This window comes from Theobroma cacao, chromosome 5 (assembly GCF_000208745.1).
Source record: "Theobroma cacao cultivar B97-61/B2 chromosome 5, Criollo_cocoa_genome_V2, whole genome shotgun sequence".
NCBI lineage: Eukaryota > Viridiplantae > Streptophyta > Magnoliopsida > Malvales > Malvaceae > Theobroma > Theobroma cacao.
The window spans coordinates 35393458-35417987 of NC_030854.1; the positions used below are offsets into that span (position 1 = coordinate 35393458).

Consider the following 24530-nt stretch of genomic DNA (forward strand, 5'->3'; position numbering starts at 1 on the left):
GTCTATTCATTTTCCTTCTTTAATATATTTTTTTAGGGAAAAAAAACAAAAGGAATTAAGATTTGTCCTGTCTGCAGTGATTACATCAGTACATTTTGTAATGGAACTGCTCAACTTTTACGTACCAAATATTTTCTTTGTTTATTTAACAATCTAAAGCTTTGCATGGATATTAAAATAGCATTGTTTTGCTCTTCACATAAATAAGCAGTGTTTGTTAATGGGAAGTTGTGCAAAGAACCAAAGCTTTGCCAAAGCTGCAAAGCAGAAGACTTGCTCATTTTATTCTCCATGCCCTTATATTTATAAATAGCCCTTCCTTTTTTCTGAAAGGCAAGAAAAATCTTATTCCCCATATAGAAAGATAATAAATCCTGAAAAAGCATCACGTATATGTCTAGGGACGGTTAAGGTTACTTAGACAGCATGAGAAGTGTGTGCCACACTTTGGTATTTCTTTTCTTCAGCCAATTTTATTCCTTTATATATATATATATATATAATATCTTTGTGGTTCAAAGATCAAACACTTTGTTTTGGCTTTAATTATAATTTTTGTTGTCAAATTAATACACGTAAGTGCACGTGGCCATACAAGTAATATCAAGCTAAGTTGAGTATCGTTTATCGCATAGATTTGTACCTATTTCTCATTAAGCATTAAATCTATAACAAAGTAATTTTATCAAAGCACTTGATTTCAAATGATTAATTAAACTAAAAATGATTAATTAACTAAATAATTAACGAAGAATAAAACGTTACTAAGAGAAATATCTACTCAAAACTTAGGATTATGGTGTTTTTCAAAACATTATCTGAATTAAATCATTCTCCTTAACTTAGATTAATAGAATACATGGCTAACCTAGAATCCTTATTATGTACAAGTCTCTGTCGAGATCATGTACACATTCCTTTTCAAAACTAATTCCATATGTTTATGCAAATAATTAGAAAAGGTTCTTTAATTACATCCGTGTTCTAATTTGTTACCTAAGGTATTTAGGTATATGTCTATCTTAAATACGAAGCTATCACCTAACTCCGAAGTGAATCGAACATATATAGGCTATTCAAAACAATGGTTTATTCTAAACTCCCTCTGTTGAATTGTATTTAGAGATCTAAGACATTTCAACTAGTGATCAAGCAAAGAAAAGTAGTACATACAAAATTGAATAAACCATACATCATCCATTAATACCAAGCAAGGAAAAATCAACATCATCCATTAATACCAAGTACGGAAAAATCAAATATTCAAACTACATAATGAAATAATCCATAATCCCAGAAAACAAAATTAGTTCATCATTGTTTTTGTAGCAAACATAATTAAGTCAAGAGAAAAGATCATTTCTATATCAAAAGAACAAGAAAGAATTGAAGAATAAAAAATTATCAAAGTCTCTTTCGATTCTTGATTTCCAATTGTCTTTAATTTCTTCTGATTTCTTTGGTGGAAGAGCCATTTTTTTTTCTTTCAAAAACTTCTGTTCATTGCCTCTCTAAAAATCCTCTATTTCTAGCCTCTAGAAAACCTTAAAAACTCATTTCTTGATTGGCTACAGACTCATAATCCATATCAAAGTACTGCGACCTTGGTCCAGGGTGCCACGGTGCTTCTGCCTTACATATTTTTTTTGCTGGTTTCTCAACCAGCGTCGCAGTGCTCCTCCTTAGGCACTGCTGCACTGGACTCATGGGTTTTTGTATGGATGCCATGATGCACCCTTAGGCGCTACGGCCTTGAGCTCTACAAGTCCTTGTGCTGCCTTGGTGCAGTCTGCTGCAGTGTATCATCTTGCAAAGTGATTTTCTCCTATCTCTAGGCTGATCTAGGTGAAATGGTAAACATAAAAGTTGTAGGTCTACCTTTTAACTTTCCTATGGTTTAAGAATCACATTGATTGGATCTTTGTAACTCGTGTTATGTTCAAATTACCACAACATATTCAGTGACAATCTACACCTAGTCTGCTTTTTATAATTCAACACCATCTAGCTTTGTGCCATTGAAAACCTACAAACACAAGGACTAAATCATCATTGGCCTAGAGTAGAGCTTTCAGCATGAAAATAAGCTAAAATTTCATGAATAAAACTAATTTCACATGCCTAAAAACTAATCAACTAAAGACATAAAAGCTGTCCAAAATCTACTTAAGACACAAGGACTTAGCTGCATTAACATCCCAAAATGTGACTAAATAACTCTATATAATAGAGTTATCAATTTTATATTCTTTCCCACTTTTTATATTACTTTTTGTTTTAGCTTCAATTATATTCCTAACACCCTCTTCATATCCCCTTGCACCTTCTGTCTCTCTCCATCTACTTATATTAATTTCTTTCTTTGTTTTGTTTGAAATGGACATGCATGAAAGCTTTTCTTCATAAACACTTGTTGCTCTATGATAAATATGAAAAAAAAGAGGCATGTTGTGACAGATGCAATCAGAAAGTTGATGGTTGCCCTTTTGTTTGTGAAAGTTGCAACTTTTGGCTGCATGCATCTTGTGTTGGACAACAATTGCCTTTTCGAGCACATCCTCTCCAAATTGTGATAAAGTTGCAACTCTATCTTACCGTGATAAAGTTTGTGCTATAGATTTCATTTGTGATAAATGTTTCACTCTATCTCGAGGTTATAGATGCCACTGCACAAATTGTGATTCCAAGCTTGATGTGGTATATACTAATTCTCCAACTAATGATCAAACTAAAGTCATAGGCAAAAAAATTTAGCGTTTCAGCCATGAGCATTCCTTTATAATTATTGAGTAATGGCAGCGAATGCACTTACATTTATTGATCTTGGAATGTGTATATTTATACAGGATGCATTGGCTTATCAAAGTAAATTGTAACAAAATATATTCAATTTGAATTCAAAAGTTGTAACAGAAATAGTAACAAAAAGATCATGGTTTGATTGAATCTTTGACTTGATTTTCAGCTACTGTGGTAGTTAACTCCTTTACATGCCCTGCAAACAGGGGTGGACCCAAGAATTTTCTAAGTGGTATCATTAGGATGATATTCAGAAATTTTTTTCTTCGATCCAAGATCTATTGGGAGTGTATTTAGATTAAATTCAACATGATTTTGCTTAGAAGAATATTGTTTAGTATCATCTTTAATAGAATTTTATTGTCGTTGCCCGGAATCTGAGTCTTGTAAGACAATTTCTTTTCTTTTTAAAATATCTTTCCATGGTTTTTTTATCTAAAATTATAAAACTTGTTAAAAATTACTACTCATTAGTGTCAGTTAAAATGCTACTACGCAAGTATACGTATCGAATAGATAGTATATTAGCAAGCAAGGTATCGATCCCACAGGGAATTGATCTAAAACTTTACTAAGTACTAAAATTAGAACAATTTAATCTTATCCAAATAATCAAAATTAAATAATTAATTAAAACTAAAATTAAAACCAACAAGAAAAATCAAAATAATAATAACTTTAGAAAATATCAAATCAAACAGGCCTAAGATTATAATATCCCTCACACTTCATCTAAATCTTACCTCTCTTCCTTAACTTATTTCAACAGATTGAATTGCTAACCTAGAGTACTCAATTATTTATAAGGGTCTCCCGACTCGTCCTATAAAAATATCTATTTTAATCAAAACACTATATCCCTATGTGAATTGAAATTAAAACAGACTCATTAAGTTCAAGCTCTAATCTGGCTACATATGGTCTATAGGTATATCCCTATCCTATATGCAAATAAATTAATATGATCATATATTATCTCAATTTTAGTCTACTCTAAACTCCCTTTTCCAAGTTTGTTTAGGTTCCTAAATCAATATAATTGGTGGCCAAGCAATTAAAAGCATTAAGAACAAATTGGAATAAACAATTCAAATCCCATCGAAAATAAGTAAGACAGAGATTAAAAACTTAGACTAAATGTGAATTTAATTGCAATCTTAGAAAAAGAAATTTAGCTACTCATAATCGCAAAATAAAATAACATTGTATAAAATTCAACCATTGAAAGTATCAAGAACGATAAAAGCTAAGGTATAAAACAAAACAATATTTGTCGTCTTGATCTCCAAGTTTCAACTTCAACTTCTAGTTTCTTGAATCTCCCAAAGGATCTCTGGCTAATGTTGTTAAACATATCCTATTTATACTAATAAACTTAACCTAAAGTTTCTTAAGCTGACCCAGGGTTTAATTGGGCTTAAAAGTATAATAAGAGGCCCAAAATTCAATTGTCAATCTTTACAAATTTCCATTCCCAGTACAGTACATCTAGTTATTTTTCGACGTGATTTTCTCTATCCTCAAAGCAGAACTGGGCAAAGTGATCTTCATAAAAGTTGTAGCTTTGTCTCTTAGCTTTCCACTGATCCATGAATTGCATCATTGGGAGTCCTGTAGCTCGAGATATGGCCAAAATACTGAAGCATATGCAAGCAGATTCTAGGTCTTTTAACATCTTACTTTCCAAAATTAAGCCTAATCACTTTTAATCCTACAAAAGAAATATAACAACTAATAAATCATAACCAAATTAAAAAGAATAAAATAAAATTAAAATAACTAACTTAAAAGTAACCTAATTATAAAAACAACTAAAAATAAGTAAATTATAATTAAAAATTGAGGACTTAGCTAATATTTAATAATAAAATTAAAATAAAATAATTCTATAAAATAGAATCATCAATTAGCATAAATTAAAAAAATTAAAATTAAATAAAATATGATATTACATAGCAAATTATACCATTTAGTAATGAACAATAGGACAATTTTCTATTAATTGATCAAAACTAAATATAAGCATCTACAAGCCACATAAAGTTATATACAAAAATCAAATAATCAAACAATATATCTACAAAATAAATTAAAAAAATGAAAAACCCATAATTTCAAGAAATTCTTTGACATGCAATATATTTTCTATTAGCTAGATTATAACTCTGAACCCAAATTATCAAACTAATCAAAAAAAATATTTAGACATAAAGTATTTAAAAACTTAATTTGGGTTAAAAATTAGTTATAATTGAAGCCTAGATGAGTTGTCTTGAAAGAGTTAAAAACACAGCCAAAGACCGAGATGGGGAAGGATTTGAATTTTTAGACATGGAGAGTAGTTTAGGTTTTGACTCTTTAATAAATCTTAAATTATAGAAGAAAAGTTTTATTGTCTTTCCATATAGTATTTTAATATTAATACATAAATTACTTTTTGATAAATCACTTTTACTAGAAGTCTTTGACCCCACTCCCTAAAAAATTGTAAAAAATTAAAAATAATGGGTTTATTAGGATATTAACTACCATAAACCTTAGAAAAATAGTATAAAAACTAAAACATTTTAAGAAGTGAGTGGTGTCATGTGACACCACTCCTTCCAACATGGGTCCGCCCATGCCTGCAAGAAGGTGGAGCCATCAACAACACTTATCTTGGATCTTAGAAAAAAGAATCTCTGTCTAGACAAGGGTTTGGTTAATCCGTCTGCAAGTTGATATTTGGTAGGAATGTAAGACACCTTGAGATTGCTAGATTGAACCTATTGGCACACAAAGTGATAATCTAGAGCCAAATGTTTCATTCTAGAGTGAAACACAGGATTGGCACTTGGATAAGTAGCACAAATATTATCACAACAAATAACAAGAGGTTGTGAGTGTTGTCAATTTTGTATACTCAAGCATACGTATCGAGCAAGTAATATAGTGATGAAGTAGAGTACCGTTCTCATGGAGATTTGTTCTTAAATTTTTACTAAGTGCTAAAATCTTATAAAAAATCAATCTTATTTAAGTAATTGAATTTTACAGAAAATTAATTACAACAAAATTAAAATAAACACTAAATGAACTAAAAAACTAAATAAGTTGAGAAAAGCAGTATATTAAAGACCTAGAATTATGAGTTCATTCAACATTTCATCTGATATCAACTTTTCTTGTTATTTATCTTTCTTAGGTGGTTTTACTAACTTAGAACCCAAAATTATGGACAAGTCTCCGTCAAGTTGCTTGTGCAAATACCTAACTTAATTATTTCACTATATGTCCATAGGAATCAATTAAATTAAGTTTATTAAGTAAATGTCATAATGTGGCTATGTATGGCAATTGGCGTATATCTACCCGAATCGTGAATCAGATCACTTAAGTGATGTGAACATACACTATTCAAACCTTAGTCCAATATAAAATCTCTCTGTCAAGTCTCAATTAGATTCACAAATCAATTAATTATTGGTAAAACAATCAAAAGCATTAAAAACAGATTTGAATAAGCAAAACTACACCCATTCATGATAACTAAAAGCAAAACTAATATTCAAACTACATGTTGAAATCTACCACAATACTAGAAAGATAATTTAGGTCATAATAACTAATAAGAAATTTAGGTCATAATAACTAATAAGAAATTTAGGTCATAATAACTAATAAAAACAACATCCAAAGAAATTTAGCCATGAATCCAAGTCAAAGAAAATAAAAGAAACATAAAAGTAGAGAAAGAAACTAAGTGTTGAAGCTTTGCAATCTCAAGTCTCTCTCAAATTCTCTTGTTTTCTTGCTTTGTTCTTAGCTCCAAATCTTTAGAATAGTTGCTTGCTGCCGCCCCCTTAAAACCATTAAAAAAGGCCCCTTAAATAGGATCCAAGTAACCTAATTTTCAAAATCCCTTCAAATTTTTATTTTTGAAAGATAGCCCAGTGCCGCGGCCTTGAGCTCTTAGTGCCATGGCATTGGTTTTTTTTGCTATAGTAGTGTTGCAGCACTACTTCTCCAGCATTATGGTGTTGAGCTCTTGGGAAAATTGTATGGTGAGCTTCCTTTCACCAACGCTGCAGCCTTGTTCTCCTAATACTGCGACGGTCTATCAAATTCGAATGTGATTTTCACCCTGATCTGGTTTGAACTGAGAAAAATAGTAACATAAAAGTTGTATTCCTGTCTCTTCACTTTCCAATGGCTTTAGAATCATGTCAATTGAACTTCTGGATTGAAAGATATGCTCAAATACTACATTATGTTCAATCCATGCATACTGCTACAGTGCTCCAAGTTAGACACATATTTGGTCCACAATCCAATCCGAACTAGGTGAAGTGGTAAACAGAAAATTTGTATCCCTTCCTCTTATAAGTCTAGTGGTCTAAGAATCACTTCATTTGGAGTTATGTAGATAGAGATATGGTCAAAATACTGTAACATATACTAATGAAGCCATTACCATACTTGCACGGATTTTCATCAAATGAGTCTTTTTCATCAAATTTCTAACCCTATTGTTTAATTTCTCTACCCGCACAAGTATACGCATCAAAAAGATAAAATAATGGTTAGCAAAGTGATGATCCCACGAAGAATTGATCTAAATTTTACTAAGTACTAAAATTAGAACAATTTAATCTCGTCCAAACAATCAAAAATTAATAACTAATTAAACTAGAAATTAATCAACCAAAACTAATTAGTAATCAAAGACATATATAATTGAATAAAATAACCAAATCTTTGTGTTTTAAGGTGATTTCAGATAGTTTTTATATTTTTAGCTAATTAGTTTAAAGCATGTTAACTTGTTCATTTTCATGTTGACAGTCTTATTTTAAGAAAACATTGATTTAGTCCTTGTGTTTGTAGGTTTTCAAATGGATAAAGTTACGTGGTGATGAACTATGCAATGAAGACCAAGTGTACATTTTCACTGAATATACTGTAGTAATTCAGACATAACTCGAGCTACAAAGATTCAATCAACGTGATTCTTAGAATATTGAAGATCTAAGAAGCAGACCTACAACATTCAAGTTTACCATTTCACCCAGATCAGCTTTGAGATAGTCAAAAATCATATTACAAGATGAGATACTACAGTAGTTTCGCACCAAGGTAGCATAAGAAGTAACACTGCAACTTTGCATAAAATTTCCTACTAGGGCAACACGATTTAGGTGTATGTCTACCCTAATTGTGAATCAAAACACCTAAGTGATGTGCACATAAACTATTCAAACCTTAGTTTAATCTAAAACTACTATGCTGAGTCTTATTCATGCTAACAAATCATTCAATTGTTGACCAAATAATTAAAAGCATTATGAACATATTTGAATTAGCAAATATTCAAACTACATGTTAAATCCACCATAATCCTAGAAAAATAAAATAACTCATAATATCTATTAAAAACATTATCCAAAGAAAATTAGCCATTAAACCAAGTCAAAGAACATAAGCGAAACACAAAAGTAGAAAGAGAAGCTAATAGTTTGAAGCTTTTTTATCTCAATTCTCCCTCAAATTCTCTTGTTTTTTTGGTTTGTTTTTAGCTCTTTCTCTTGAGAATAGTTGCTCTCTATCTCCCTTTGAAAACTTTTGAAAAAGGCCCCTTAAATAGTCTCTAAAAGCCCTAGTTTAAAAATCTGGTAATATGCAAATTTTGGCAACTGGTTTGGCATTGCGGCCTTACCTTGGCTTTACGATGCCCTCCTTTTAGGTTTAAGTTTGGGGCTTTACGCTTATGCTGTCCTATTGCATTACTTCATTTTTTAACATGATGTTCTTCTTCTTCCAAGCCCAACTGGGTAAAGTGATAAACATAAAAGTTGTAGCCCTCTCTCTTAGCTTTCCAATGGTTTAAGAATCACATCAATTGGATTTCTGTAACACAAATTATGCTTAAAATACTAAAGCACGTACAAACAAAGCTATCACAATATGTACTTGCATGGATTATCACCAAATAAGGCATTTTCATAAAATTCCTTGCCAGGTCAATAAAATAGATTAACAATAACTAATCTTAAAGTAATTTAAAGCAAATTAAATGATGAGAAAATTTAAAAAAATATTTATATTTTATTGTATAGATGTTAGAAATAGGGGAGTAGAAAGTTATGGAAACGAGTAAAAAAAACTACAAAGTAAAAACAATAATATATGGTAATATAAAGTAGACCTAAAGGTACAAAAATAATAAAAATAGGAAAAAATATTAAGTAATATAAAGTAGATTTAAGTAGCTGAAAAGATAGGAATGAAAAATATTTAGCAATATAAAGTAGACTTAAGTGCATAAAATAATAAAAGAATTTTCAATGATGGTAAAGTTATAATAATAGTAAATATACAAGATATTTAATAATGAATACTGAAATTTATCGTATGTCACGAGCCATCATTGCATTATTTAAATGTCATGGCATATTGATATATTTTGTGTGCAAGTCAAAGCCTCGATGATGGAATTTTTTTAGAAAGCTTGCGAAGGTGCGTTTGCTCAAAAAATTTCCTAGGTTAAAAGATATCTTTGAGTCCCACCAGTATGATGTGAGGACTCAAAAAATATTCTTAATAAAAGCTTTTTACTTGTACTAGGTTTTGCATTCATGAAAATATTTTTACTTGCAAATGATTACTCTGATGATGGGATTTGCATAATAAGCTTGCGAAGACAACTTTTCCCAAGTAATTCCCTAGGTAAGTGAATATCCCCGAATCCTACTAGTATGATAGACAGATTCGATAAATATTCTCAATAAAAGGTTTTCATTTGACATTTATCGAGATTTATGCCATGCATTCTATAATTGCATCGTGTGCACATCACACAAATGAACAGAATAATGAACTTTAGGTCACGAATAAAATAAAAATTAGAATAATAAATAATGATTAAGGAAATACAAGAATAAAATAAAAATTAGAATAATAAATAATGATTAAGGAAATACAAGAATAAAATTAAAAATTAAGTTCTAAACAAGATAACATATGATTAAATGGTACTATTTATGGAATAGGCATCACAGAGGTGCTAATCCTTCGTTGTGCATAACTTTACTTCTGAACCAAACTCTAAAAACTCACAAACCAGATTGTTATTCTTTAAACGGATCTAAAATTAATTTAGAACCTTTCCAATAGAACAAATCTAATAGGTGGGTAATCGCACCTCATAAAAAGATTGGTAACGACTCCAAATATTCATGTCAAGGCAGACGGGTTCCAAGACCCCCATGTAGCGATAAAAAGTAAAAGGGCTTTCTTCCTTAAGAATAATTATATAAAGCCCTATTGGATTAATTGTTAGACATTCAAGTTGAGAATAAATAAAGAATATTTTCTTAAAAAAACAAGGTGGGATTTTCTTAAACAAGCAATGCTTATTTTCTCTAGACTCTTTTAAAAAATTAAGAAGTTGTAGTATCTTTGGTTTGGCCAACCAAAGTGAGATGTTAGCTATTTTTCACCTTAATGGGGTATCTAACCTCACCAAGATTGGTGTCTTCATAATGTCCTAGTGTCAATTTGGTATTAGAGTGAGAGGATCATTGTTTGCTGTGTAGTTCAGGATTTTATCGCTATCGAGTTTTGAATCTCCTAATTTGGGTAGCTTTGTTTCGTTTATTGTTTTATAGTTATATCATCATCTTTTTCTGCATCACCACATCATCATCACCACGTCATCACCATATCATCACTACCATAATTGTAATTTGTCATTTGAGCTAACAACATGCTAAAATTGTTAGAGAATTGATCATAAGATTGAGATTAAGGAATTACGTCACCAAATTCAAGAATTACAAGTGTAACTTGCAAGACATGATGCTCCTCAAATCAACAATAATAGCCCTAATGATGAAGATGGACTCGCAAATCAAGCGGCAAGAGTTCGATTGAAGGATTGGTTATTACATGCCTTTGATTTAAATGTTGAAGGAGTCAAGATTGAAGTAATTGATTTCATGGGAAGTTACATGCGGAGGACTATTTAGATTGGGAAGAGTTAGAACCAGTTTATGATGAATATGATGAGCAAATAAAGGATAATACCAACCTTTTCCATCAAGAATCGTCTCAGCATCCTTATCGACAATTTCACCAACAAGAAGGGTATCTTATCAAAGGTAACCAACTATGCATCCCTCAATGTTCTCTACGCCAATCTATTATTTGGGAATATCATAATAGAGGATTAGTTGGACACTTTGGGAGAGACAAAACATTGGCTATTGTGAAGGAAAATTTTATTAGCCTAAGTTGGAACTAGATATCATTTAACATATTCAAAGGTGTCATACTTGCCACACTGCCAAGCTTGGAAATCAAAACACTGATAGGTATAAACCGTTACCTATTCTTGAAGCTCCTTGGGTTAATGTGAGTATGGATTTTGTTTTGGGTTTATCAAGAACCCAAAGGCAAAAGAACTCTGCAATGGTAGTCGTTGATAGATTTTCCAAAATGGCTCATTTTGAGTCTCCTTGAGCTGATGGACCATTCTGAGTCTTGGAACGTATTAATGAGAATGCTTACAAGATCGAGCTTTTTGGAGATTATGAAGTTTCTTCAACCTCCAACATAGCTGATCTCTTTCTTCACTATAGAGAAGATGAAGAAGACATGGATATTGAAGGCGATTTTTCTCCAATCTAGGGAGAATGATTCAAGAGTGTGTTATTAGGTTCCTTGCGTATTAAGCTCAAAAAAATTGTTTACATAATTATCTTTTCTTAGTTATCTTTTTGTTTACTTGTACTCTAAGAAAGTTTAGGTTAGGTTACTTCTTTATTCATTTTAATTAGAAATTGTAATAATCTCACATGGGAAATGTAAGAAGATTCTCTTCCTTGCGAATAGTAATATAAAGCCCTATTGGGTTAATTGTTAGACATTCAAGTTGAGAGTAAATAAAAAAATTTTCTTAAATATGCAATGCTTATTTTTTCTAGACTCTTGTTAAAAAACAGGTTCTAGTATCTTTGGTTTGGTCAATCAAAATGGGATTTTTACCATTATTCACCTTAGTGGGCTTTATAACCTCGCCAAGATTAATGTCTTCATAACACCCCGACATCATAACCTTTAGATAATGGTGCTTTTCTAATAGTCAGCTAATGAATAGACAAATTTTCATATCATAGACATGATGTTTGAATTGAATTGTCTTTCCATAGTTGCTTTATCAAGTGACATATCAACATGTCTCTCCAATAGTCACTTTATCAAGAAACACCTTTACATATGAGACAGAATCTTTCATTTTAAAAATACATCAACATATGATCGTTCAATGTTCATTACATTAAATGCAAAGCCAAAATTCATTCCTATTGTAATGGATTTCAATAAAAGGGAAAATGTTAACAAAAAACCATCTGAGACAAACACTTAGAGGATGTTGACTCAATTATTGCACCAAGTAACTCATAGTAATATAACAAAAAATTTGCATAGAAAAACAGGGTGAAAAGACTTTGGAGTGGCTCAATAATTTATAATAATTTTACTTGTGACAATTATTGGATAAGAAAAATTTGCTTTTTGTTAGTCAATTGTTGAATGTTCATTACATTAAATGCAAAGCCAAAATGCATTCCAACTGTAATGGATTTCAATAAAAGGAAAATTTATTGAATTTAGAGTAAGTCATTTGACAAGAATGGAAACATAATAGGAAAGTTTTAACCTAAATTAGAAGCTTAGTCGAAAAATGAAGACAACGAGGTGGTAATGTTGGGTATAGAGACAGATGAATCCTATTTGTGTTGTTAATATTATCTGAATTTTGAGTTCTTTTTAGTACAGAATGAATATGGGATTATGTCAAAGAAAAAATCCAAAAGGATACGTTAGATTAGCAAATTTGGATTTGTTTTATGGCTTTTCCTTTTTCCCCCACTCATTTTCCATTTAAATCCAAAAAACAGATTCCTTTCCTTTTTTGTTAAAAATATATTAAATGTGTATTCCAATTATAGAACGAACATTTATTTGATCATTCAACACAAAAATTTAAATTTAAATTTTTATTATAATTAATTGACACATGAACTTAATTTAGATTATTAACATGTGAACAAAATATTTATTCTAGATCGAATTTGTTTTTCGTTAAAGGTTGATATGATCATTCAGTATAAAATTTAAATTTTTACAATAATTAATTGACATGTGAACTCAATCTAACTTATTAATATGTAAACAAAATAACTTCTTCACATCAAATTCGTTTTTTGTTAAAAGTTGATATATCTAAACTATTTTTTTTTTTATAAATTTTAGTTTTCAATGATTAAGTTAGATTAAATTATATGGTAAGTTTCTTAATATTCCCCGTATATAGGATTTAGGAAGTATAAAAAGGAAAACACACTCAAAGAATTACAAGGTAACCAAGTGTTCAGAAAAAAATTAAGCCATTGTTATGGCCATGGCGAGCTATAGAGTGTCAAGTCAGAGAAGAATGAAGACACCGGCGAAGGAGGTTGCCGATGTTGACGACCTCTTAACAGAAATCCTCCGATGATTTCATACAAAGACTCTGTTACAGTTCAAACTCATTTCAAAACAATGGCTATCGCTTATAACAAGATTCGATTTCAACATTTCCAACGCTCACTTCCTCTTCAATGAAGGCTCTCTCAAACCTTCGGCACTCTTTCTCAATGTCATCGACAGACAACCACCTACGAAGTTCATGCTCCTTCCTTTGAACCGCGACACCAAACAACTCCCGCTCTTGGATTTCATAAATGCCCCTGACATCAAAATTATGCAATCTTGCAATGGTTTGCTACTTTGCACTTCTGATTATGATATTCGGAGTTATTTTATCTGTAACCCTGTTATCAAGAAATTCAAGATGGTCTCTTTTCCAAGGCCTCCAATGCTGGAATATCAGCTTGTTGGTGTCAATCTTGCTTTCAACCTGTCGAATCACCTTATTATAAGATTATTTCTATTTGGCAATAAGTTTTCCTCGACAAAGACGAGGAAAACAAATTGCTTACGTCATATGATTTCTAACTTTTCTATGAACATATATTCATCGAAGACAGATTTTTGGAGTGTATCGAAAATCAAATTTACTTCAGAGGTCGCTATATAGTTCAACCATGCTGTTTTCTTTAACGATGCAATCCATTGGGATAGTGCTGCTAAAGAGTCACTATGCTTTGATGTGGAGATTGAATGCTCGAAACACTCTCTTGTGTTTGAGAGTGCAACCACTTCAACCTTGTTGAATAATTCTACTGGTTTATAAGCTTTGATGTTATATTATTACAATGTTTTGGTACTGTTTTTTACAGTCCTGCTATTCTGTTCATCTTCTTATGTTAACTGTTCCCATTGCAAACTTGCAACAAAAATAATGTTTATCAGTTTGCAAAGTTAAATGAATCTGGTTGCCTATTCCTTGTACATACTTAATTATTCAGTTCTATACATTGCTTTGTAGTAGTATTTTTTAATCTCAATGTTTTACAACAGCTTAAATGGCCTCCAATTCAATCTAGAGGTCGTAAGTTACACCATTTTGTCTTGGTAGGACTATCAAGTAGTAAGAGGAATTTCTCTAGTAAATTATGTCCTTTCACCTACAATCATTGACCTCGGCTTTCTAGCTGTTGCTCTTGCTGCTTTAAGCAGCCAGAATCCTGGTGTCATTACAATAGCAATTAATGCAGAGTTTGGATCAGAGCCAGCCATTAATCCTGATCTTCTAGCCAAGGCCTTTAAACTGGACAGAAAAATGGTGAAAAATCTTCAGTCAAAATTCTGAGGATATCAACTGGGATGAATGCTTCTACCTTGCAGCTTATGTTGAATAATGTTTTACATCCCTTGTAATTGTAACAATTCTTTCTGAAATGCAAAATAAAAGAGGTTCCTGGTGGACCTCTGCTTCTGTTGCAATCTGCTTCCAGATTGAACCCACATGTAAAAGATATATTTGGATTTGGAGTCTGCAAAATCTTTATTCCATTAGAGCTCTATAAAACAAATACAACAAGTACATCCCTTCTTCATAGATGAGAACTGAATGTTACCTAAAAGGAAATAAAAGGCTACAATTCCAGAAAAACAAATCCTAACCAAAAAAACTGAAATCAAAATATAATGATTGATGAGAACTCAATCTTCGATGGTATGAACGTTTTGAAGCCACTGCAGAACCAAATCTAAAAATGCTTGTAATAGCAATTCTGTCGAGACAGAAGAATTTGATAACCTTTGCCACGAGGGCACTTGACATGAAGGTCCCAACACTTCCCAATATTCTCCACTCTCACAGCTTCTTCACAATCCAGCTCTCCATCATACTACTGTAAAAGAATCTGATATTTACTGACAGTAGCTAAGTAATAAAGATGAAAAAGAAGAACAGAGAATTAGCTAAAAAAGAATTGGAAATTTCATTGATCGACAGAATATTTTCAAATAACGGCTACAAGCAAATTTATATTCACTACTGAGAGCTATTCCTTAGATGTAGCCTCGAGAAAAAAAACAAACCCAACAAAATCGGATCAAAACACAGAAAACAGAAAAAGAATTTTATGTTGCTCTAACAGTCTAAAAACGAGAAATTAAACCAAAACAAAATAACAAACATATGACCGTTGGACTGACAAAAATGACACTCATGAAGAGCGTTTTACAAGGAAAAATTAAAAGACTAGTGAAACGACACTTATGTTATTGTTTCACAAACTTAAAACACTTAAATGTCTCTGCGACACCGTTTTGCATAGCTTTTAAAAACAGTTACTTCAGGTGCTTTCCTCCAGCCTTCAGCAGCAGATTACACCAGATTGAAGGTCACTTTCCAACATCTACAACAATAAACTTGACATGTTAATACCACTCATAAAATGCAAGCTAAATTGATATAAACCAACCATCTCAATTTGTCAAAACATTTCAGAAATCAGAAGTTTGTTTCTTCACTAATTTCCCCAATTTTACCACCATTGATACAAAAGCAAGTATCAAAACTTCTTTTTCCTCAACAACTAGAAAGCGTGACCTTGAGAAAGAAAAGCAAACCTTTATTGCCTCAGTGGTGCACACATCTCCATCTTCTCGCGTTGCCTCATCGCAACATTGACTCATCTGTTTCATCCGCTCCTTCATTATCCTCAGCCTCGACCATCAACATACATAACAAAACGATAACGTTGTTGAAGCTATAACGGTTGATGGATTCATGGAGTTGTGGGTTAGCTTCACGGTTGATGGATTCTTGGAGTTGTGGGTTATCTTCTTCTTGGAGTGGAACTTCAAAGTCTGGTTCTTGGTTCATTTCGCTCATTGGTTATGCCTTTGTGGACTTTTCAAGATTTCAATCTTATTAGAGAGATCGTGTTTTCTGGTTGAAATGCAGGGGAGGAGGGAAAATGTAATACCCTCAAAAATATCCTACTTAATTAATTATATAAAAAGTTATAATCTATATTAAATAAATAAATATATAAAATACAAGTTCAACTTTTTATAATTGTAATTATGACTTTGGATTTGTTTATTTTATCTGACAACAACTCACTAAATCACGTTAAAAAAATAATAAATATTAGTTTATTTCATCAAACTCAAACGATAGGCAGTCAGAGGAGCTTAGCACCAGGGAAGAAAAAAGACAAAGGAAAGGGAAAAGTATTGAAGGAATTGCTGATTAAGGTAAGTTGGTGTTATATTGTCATAATTTTGGTACAAAAAATCCTAAATTAATTGTATTTTCTTACCTTTTATTTAAATTCGGCACTTTTCCTTTGACTTTTCGACAGCATGATGGGTACCAATGAAAAGGTCCTGAAAAGATCTTTCCAATGGTTTTTGTAGCATCTCATTTGAGTTATGAAGATATGGATTTTTCAAGTTAATTAGAAACCTGGTTTTCAACAGTTTTGGCAATCTAACTTTGGGTCACTGGAACTCCATATTCCGGTAACTTTTTTGGTCGTTTGTTTGACGGCTTTTGTAGTATGAAATGAGGTGTTTATTTTGGCATCAATGGCTCGGTTAGAGGCTTCCTGTGTTAAGAGAATTAAAACCTCAAAGTGGGCTCGTTGATACTGAAAACCCATAAATTTGGGTATTTTTGCGATGATTTCTAGAATTTTGGCTTTCGAAACTTGAGAATTTTGTGTTGTTTTTAATTGAAAAAAATTCTGGTGTTGTAGTATGATATGAATACTTCAAATTGATGTTGATTTTATCACTGAAAATAATTCGGGTTAAGAGTTATAAGTCATTGAAGTAAGCCAAATGGTCATGAAAATCTAAATTTCAGAATTTATAAAAATTCGTTTTTAATTATTTTAAAAATTATTCTTGACTTATATTCAACCTGTTTTGCTAGAAACTTCAAAAAATTAAGCAATTTAAATTTTAGTGAATTTTTGTGTAATAAATATTTATCTGATAAATTATTTTTAAATTGACATATCTTGAAAAATTTTATTAAAAATATTCAAATTAAATTTTGATTTGCATTTAAAACAGATTCACCCAACCTCATATTGTTACTGATTTTGTATTATAATCTATGAGTTTCTAAATTCTAAATGTTTTATATATTTATAAATTATTAAAGGAATTAAATTGATTTTGATCAGCAAAAGAGGTGCTACACCTTAAATGCCATAGAATGACCAGCAGAAGTTATGATTCTTTTTGATAAGATTACACTGTTGGTTTCTAATTCCGAGTACTTTGAATCAATAGGCTTCAAGAGGTTTCTAATTCCTTATCCTTCGAGTTTGGTTTAGCGAATCAGGTAAGTGACTGATATCCCTTCAGTGTTTTCACATCCTAAAAATTAGCCTTAATCTGAATTTGTACGTGAGATATAATATTTTGTCCTATGATTTATTAAAATCGGGTTGAGCATGCAAAATGTATATGTATATGAGAGTACATGTTGGATTTAGAATGTGGTTTATGCAATATGTGATTTCTGATTTTGAAATTTGTTCATGACTTTGTATAATGTATTCATATATGTTTTCGTAAATAAAAACATAAATATTTAGTTTGAGACAAATATGCTTTTGTGGTTTATAAGATATATTTGAGAAATTTGATATAATGTTTTATGAACTTTAGGCAATTTAAAAATATATATTTATGTTTTGTCTCCTAGTATAGCTATGCTTTGATCTTGCTAATGGGGGTTAAATGTTGGTCATGTCGACATGTATTCAGTGATTAGAGATCGATCTCCTAACCGTACCACCGGTTACATAACAGTGGTATTTGTGATATCTATTCAGTGCAGCCAATGGTTGCTTTTGATATATTTCTGACCCGTGCCACCGAGGTTAATTGTAGTTCTATTTTTGACTTATGCCACATGGGTTAAGTGTGGTCGTAGCATGTTATAGGAGACCATTAAAATTTAAAGTATTTGTTAAATATGTTTGTTTTGTTATTTGAAAGTAGATATTTTGAAGTATATGATTCTGAATAAGATTACCCAATATTTTGTCTTGCCATTCATAAATGATATTTTGGCCTAAATGTTTTAAGCATGCTTAATCCGGTTGAAGGAATGTTAGTTACTTGCTGAGTGGTTGTACTCATTCCTATAATCCTTATCATTTTTACAGATTTCAACATGTATTCATGTGTGGGGATTAGACTTGCTCGATGAGAGCTTTGGTTAGCAAGATTTGTACATGCATTTTGACATTTATAAGTTTTGATGTACGTATTCGATTTTTAGTTTGTAAAGAGATGATAGCTAGATGAGAAATTTGTACCTTTTGGAGGATTAAATATATTGTACTATTTGGAGATTTGAAGTTTAGTAAAGTCTAAAATTTAAAAAGATTTTAGAATTATTTCATTTAGTTTAGTAAGATATGGTTGCATCACATATTTATGGGATTCATTTCATGAGTATGTGGTGTCTGTTAGGTCCAAAACTTTGGGTTTGAGGCGTGACAAAAAAGGTAGAGAAACTGTAAAGAGTTTATATATATAGTAGAGCTTTAGAGGGGTGTGCTGATGATTCTTGAATCATGCTTGTGTGACAGTAGTTGTAATTGACAAGCCAATGAGGGAATGGCATGTCAAATTCCAATAACCCCATGAAGGAAGAAAAACCAATTATGTGATGCATTCATTTTCCTCGGTGAAGAAGGGGTGGGTCCAAACTAAAAACAAAATTGCATTATATTTACACAATAAAAATAAAAAAGGGGAAGGTTTACATAAGCCAAAGTACATAAGCAACCTCATTATTTTTATTTCAACACAAGAATTATGAATTCAATGAAAGAAACATGTCCAACATTATCCAGAACGAGCTAGTAATACATTAAATTTCACGGGTATAGAAATATTCCTCTAGTTGTTATTCCACCAGAACCGAGACTGAAGTTGGTTTACGATATTCTTTTCCAGCTGGAAGGCCTTTGCAAGAACTTCAGGATTGATGGCAGGGTTTGAGCCAAAGACAGCGTTTGCAATGGTGATAACCCCTGGGTTTTGGCTGCTAAGACCAGCAAATGCAACAGCATTGGTGTTCCCTTTGTTGAACTGGAAGTGAATGAGACCAACGGGGAAAACGAAGACATCTCCAGGATATAGGACTTTGGTGATGAGACGGTTATCCGGGTTGGATGTAACAAAACCAACGTAAAGTGTGCCCTCCACAACGACTAGGATTTCCGTGGCACGAGGGTGAGTGTGAGGGGGGTTTAGGCCACCATAGGGTGCATAGTCGACTCGAGCAAAAGATATTCCAAGAGTGTTAAGTCCTGGTATTTGTTCAACATTCACTGGAGTAACTTTTGATCCTAATTGATTTGATGTGTTTCCTTGCTTGTTAAGCCCTGAAAAGAAGAAATCATCTGCGTTCGCGAGCTTTGGGTCCTTGCAGAACTTGCCATTAACAAAAACTGAATATACGAAAAGAAAAAAAATATTACTTTGATACCGTTTCGTGTAAAAAATGAGAGACATTTCTCAATTAATTTTCTCCGCTACTTATATGTCTTCAGTTTAGGTGTTGACATAATTGTACTAATTTCAAAGAAATTAAAAAAAAAAAAAATGGGGATATAAAGAACGACATACCACCATTTTTGGCATCATTGATGGCTACACAGAAGTCCTGAAGAGGGCTGGGGTCAGAGGCAGAGGCAAGCGAGGAAACCAAAGCCAACAGGACAAATGCTACAAGGATCTGAACACCTTTCATTGTTGTAAGGCAAGTTTCTTGATTATATTGTTCTAAGTTATATTGCTCGGTGAGAGATGAGAAATCTGGCTTGAGAGCATGCCTATTTATAGAAAACAGTCACTGAACAAGTATATTCGTTTTCATTCTTTAATTATTTTTTCAGAAAAAAAAAAATTTATGAAAGATTTACCAAGTCTGCAGGTACTCTTCACCATTTATCCTCATCGAATTTAGTCTCCCTATGCTTACATCAGTACATTGTGCAATGAAACTGGTCAATCTTTACACACCCAATTTTTTCTTGTTTATCTAACTTCTCTGTTCAAGAAAAATTAATTATTTGCTCATTAATTGGTCAATCTCTGAACAGTTCCTAATCAAGCATGGATATTCTACAAGGAATGTGTTGGAGCGGTCATGCATATCTCAGATTGAACCATGTCAACTTAGACAATGCATTCTATCCAGAGATATAAAACCCACAAGTCTTGAATCTAATACTTTTCTTTCATGACTACTTCTTTAGTTATGCATATGCTACTCCAATTATTTGAGTTCAAGGAGAAATTGTCCGGCCTTCAACAACAATTCCTGGAAATTGCTTTCACAATTGGAATAGTGCACAAGAATAATAAAAGGAGAAGAAATCGAGAATAGAAAGACATTATATTAAAGTTTTAAATAATAGTTATTAAGCAACCAACAGAAGACAGAATCAATGCATATTGATTACTCTCAACCAAGTGAAGATAAACCAACAATGGCAGTCTCTTCAAGCACCTATACTGTCAAACGAAAAACATTTACCTTGGACTGTAAGAATGAGAAAGTAAGATGATGGAGCCTGAACAGTTAAGCTTAGCAGTGTATATGTCCATACATTACATTCCTGACAAGTGTTTACATGATCAGGTAAAATATGAAAACCATGATTCCCAAATTAATTATAAAGATGGTAATGTAAGACTTGACTGTGAAATATGCAGTGTTTTATATTTGAATGAGATCAGCTGCACATGGTACCTGCCCAGCTGCTAGCATTTTAGGTTCAAACACTGCCAAATGGTAAAGATTTTCATTTTGTTAACTTTATTTTTTATTGTAAGTTGTATGGCTGGAGTGCCTGCAGCCTTAGCAACCTTGGATTTGTGATTATAGTCAACGAAATGAAAAGGCATAGACTAGTTCAAAGGCTGCAATCTATAAATAGGCACGATCTCAAGGAAAGCTTCTCATCTCTTCCAAAGTAATAAAACTTAGAAGAATTTAATTAAGCTAGAAATTACATTATAACTATGAAAGGCGCTCATCTCCTCCTAGCATATTCTCTTTTGGTTCTGTCTTCCTCATTTGCCTATGCATCTGATCCTAGTCCTCTCCAGGACTACTGCGTAGCCATCAATGATGCCAAGGATGGTGGTATGTTCTCTTTTCTCTGTTTTGCATGAAACTATCAAAACAATCTACAAGCTTAGGCATCATATCGAAATAACGCATTATTCTTCCCTTCATATATGCAGTGTTTGTTAATGGGAAGTTCTGCAAGGACCCAAAGCTTGCCAAAGCAGAAGACTTCTTCTTTTCAGGGCTTAACATTCCCAGAAATACATCAAATCCAGTGGGATCAACCGTGACTCCTGTCAATGTTGCCCAAATACCAGGACTTAACACTCTTGGAATCTCGTTGGTTCGAATCGACTATGCACCTAACGATGGCCTAAACCCCCCTCACACTCACCCCCGTGCCACGGAGATACTAGTTGTCCTGGAAGGCACACTTTATGTTGGCTTTGTTACATCCAACCCAGATAATCGTCTCATCACCAAAATCCTATACCCTGGAGATGTCTTCGTTTTCCCAATTGGCCTCATTCACTTCCAGTTCAATGTGGGGAAAACCAATGCTGTAGCTTTTGCTGCTTTGAGCAGCCAGAATCCAGGTGTGATTACAATAGCAAATGCAGTGTTTGGAGCAAATCCACCCATTAATCCTGATGTTCTTGTCAAGGCCTTCCAGTTGGACAAGAATGTGGTGAAAAATCTTCAGTCAAAATTCTGGTGGGCTAACAATTAGAGCATATTATTTCATCATACCCGAATTGAAGTACTTGTAATATTTGTTGGGATAATGTTTTGATCTGTTTCCCCTATTATAGTAATATTCATGTTGAAAAAATAAAATAAAATAAAAGGGGAGGTTTTGCTTATGTAAGTCTCTCTGTATTGATTTGGTTTTGTTACAATAAAATTACTATTTGCTTACAAAATTGGAATATAATGTCAAGACATGTCTGGGTCTTGGTCATCAAGGAGCCATGCATGCAACAATGAATACGATTAATTATAGAAGAAATTGTAAGAAATAATTTTCCTCATAAGCTTAATTCAAAAATATCATTTTTTATAATTTTAACTATTTTTATCAATTTTTGGTATGACTTGACAACAATACCCTTTAAACAATTTCAGACAAATTAAAATGGTTTGAGTTTTCTCTATCCTGCCATCTAGATAAAAATTTTTAAAATTAAATCTCGATTTCTCTCTCTGATCAAATACTATTTATCTCACCATCCAAAGCGTAGAGATGACATCAAGCTCTTTCTTATTTTGTTTTATATTTTTGGATGGTGGATCTTGGGGTTCTCAAGGACGATGAATAGAGATTTTGCTCTTTACGGGTAGTGATTTTGCTCAAGGAGAAGGAACAGCTAAAACATGTTTGATGGGTTCTTGGTGGTTCACAGTTTAATTATGTCTGGGATTGAGATGATTGTTAAGCATGTTTGTTGAAAATTTTGATTTTTTTGATGGGATTTTGAATTAAAATTGTTCAGAGAATATTTTACAAAAGGAGTATATTTTGTTTTTGTATAAGGGGAGTAAGCAAGGCCCTTCCGATAGGAATATATGTTGTCTTGCTTTAAAGGGTTATGGAGTTTTGTAACCTATCTTTTATAAAATGCACAATTTTATGGCTTAATAAAAAAAAAAGTATGTGTTTTAGGTTCTTGAGTTTTTTGGTTTATTCATAGAACCCCAAAGTTGAAGAGTTGAAATTGATTAGACTAGTTTTGAAGTATTGCGAGACTGATTTTCAGGTATTTCATAACTTAATCATTCTGTAACTAGTTTCTAGACATTACGTGATTGGTTTTAGGCATTGCGTGACTGGTTTTTAGATATTGCGTGATTGATTTTTAAGCAATGCCTTACTAACAAGTCACACGATGCCTATCAACTGGTTACGCAATGCCATATCAACCAGTCACACAATACTTAAAAACTAGTCACGCAATGCTTAAAGTCAGTCACACAATATCCAAAGTCAATCATACAATGCCTAAAAACTAATCACGTAATGCCCAAAAATCACAAAAACTATTGAATTTCGTTTAACAAGATCAACTACTTTAAACGATACACCATGTTCCATTTAATAACATAATTAACAAATATGACTATTTGACAAAGAATGCTCAAAATGTTCAAAAAAATTTTTTCATATATAAAAAATCACTCTAAAATGCTTAAAAATATTCAAAATGCTCAAAGGTTTTCTTCATGTATAAAAAATTACTCCAAAATGCTTAAATGTTTTTCTTTTTTGTAAGGAATATTCCAGAGATGAATAGTCTGACAAAGAAAGCTAAAAAAATATGATTTGGTTTGAGGTGTAAACCTAAACATACTTGACTCGTTAATAAGTTTCGGGTTCAGACGCGAAGCTCAATAAATGAGTTAGTTTCATTAAGGGTAATTTTGTCCAAATTTTAATTCTTTTGATTAAAAGCAGTTAAAATTATGAGAAGACCTATTGTCAAAAACGCCTTATATATGAGGCTCATTTGAAAAAAGAACCTTTAATTCTATATATACATATATTTGCTCAGCTATTATTAATTATATTTGAGTTTTATATACAAACATATATGAAGTTTCTCATTTTAAAATAGGATGCTACTAAAATGTAAGGAAGCTTTCTTGACTGAATTGTTCTTAGTTTTGTTGCTTGGTGAGAATTGAGGGATGAGAAATGTGGCTTGAGAGCATGCCTGGAGCAGTCATTGAATAGGTCTATTCATTTTCCTTCTTTAATATATTTTTTTAGGGAAAAAAAACAAATGGAATTAAGATTTGTCTTGTCTGCAGTGATTACATCAGTACATTTTGTAATGGAACTGCTCAACTTTTACATGCCAAATGTTTTTCTTTGTTTATTTGACCATCTACAAGCTTTGCATGGGTATCAAAATAACATTGTTTTGCTCTTCACATATATATGCAGTGTTTGTTAATGGGAAGTTGTGCAAAGAACCAAAGCTTTGCCAAAGCTGCAAAGCAGAAGACTTCATTATTTTATTCTCCATGCCTTTATTTTTATAAATAGCCCTTCCATTTTTTTGAAAGGCAAGAAAAATCCTATTCCCCATATAGAAGGATAATAAATCCTGAAAAAGTATCACGTATATGTCTAGGGATGGTTAAGGTTACTTAGACAGCATGAGAAGTGTGTGCCACA

The 24530-nt window shown here is 32.1% G+C and overlaps 2 protein-coding genes across 6 annotated transcripts; one reads left to right on the top strand and one right to left on the bottom strand.

The window, feature by feature from the left end:
- Positions 19156-20026, bottom strand: LOC18599986 (germin-like protein subfamily 1 member 13). 3 transcript variants are annotated; one of them, XM_018121198.1, is made up of 2 exons: positions 19906-20026; positions 19156-19658 (listed from the first exon to the last, which is right to left on the bottom strand). In XM_018121198.1, the coding sequence occupies exons 1-2, from the start codon at positions 20024-20026 to the stop codon at positions 19171-19173; spliced, it is 609 nt and encodes a 202-aa protein (XP_017976687.1). In that variant the 3' UTR covers positions 19156-19170. The 3 variants fall into 3 exon arrangements, with proteins under 3 accessions (XP_017976687.1, XP_017976686.1, XP_017976685.1); XM_018121197.1 differs by having other exon boundaries at positions 19156-19724; XM_018121196.1 differs by having other exon boundaries at positions 19156-19724; positions 19903-20026.
- On the top strand, positions 21292-22100 carry LOC18599988 (germin-like protein subfamily 1 member 13). 3 transcript variants are annotated; one of them, XM_018121190.1, is made up of 2 exons: positions 21292-21427; positions 21529-22100. In XM_018121190.1, the coding sequence occupies exons 1-2, from the start codon at positions 21304-21306 to the stop codon at positions 22080-22082; spliced, it is 678 nt and encodes a 225-aa protein (XP_017976679.1). In that variant the 5' UTR covers positions 21292-21303; the 3' UTR covers positions 22083-22100. The 3 variants fall into 3 exon arrangements, with proteins under 3 accessions (XP_017976679.1, XP_017976677.1, XP_017976678.1); XM_018121188.1 differs by having other exon boundaries at positions 21304-21424; XM_018121189.1 differs by having other exon boundaries at positions 21304-21424; positions 21595-22100.

Coding starts and splice junctions, on each gene's coding strand:
- LOC18599986 (XM_018121196.1), bottom strand. CDS start 20,026: ATGAAAGGTGTTCAGATCCTTGTAGCATTTGTCCTGTTGGCTTTGGTT. Junction 19,725..19,902: donor CAATGATGCCAAAAATGGTG/GTATGTCGTTCT, acceptor TCGTATATTCAG/TTTTTGTTAATGGCAAGTTC.
- LOC18599988 (XM_018121190.1), top strand. CDS start 21,304: ATGAAAGGCGCTCATCTCCTCCTAGCATATTCTCTTTTGGTTCTGTCT. Junction 21,428..21,528: donor CAATGATGCCAAGGATGGTG/GTATGTTCTCTT, acceptor TCATATATGCAG/TGTTTGTTAATGGGAAGTTC.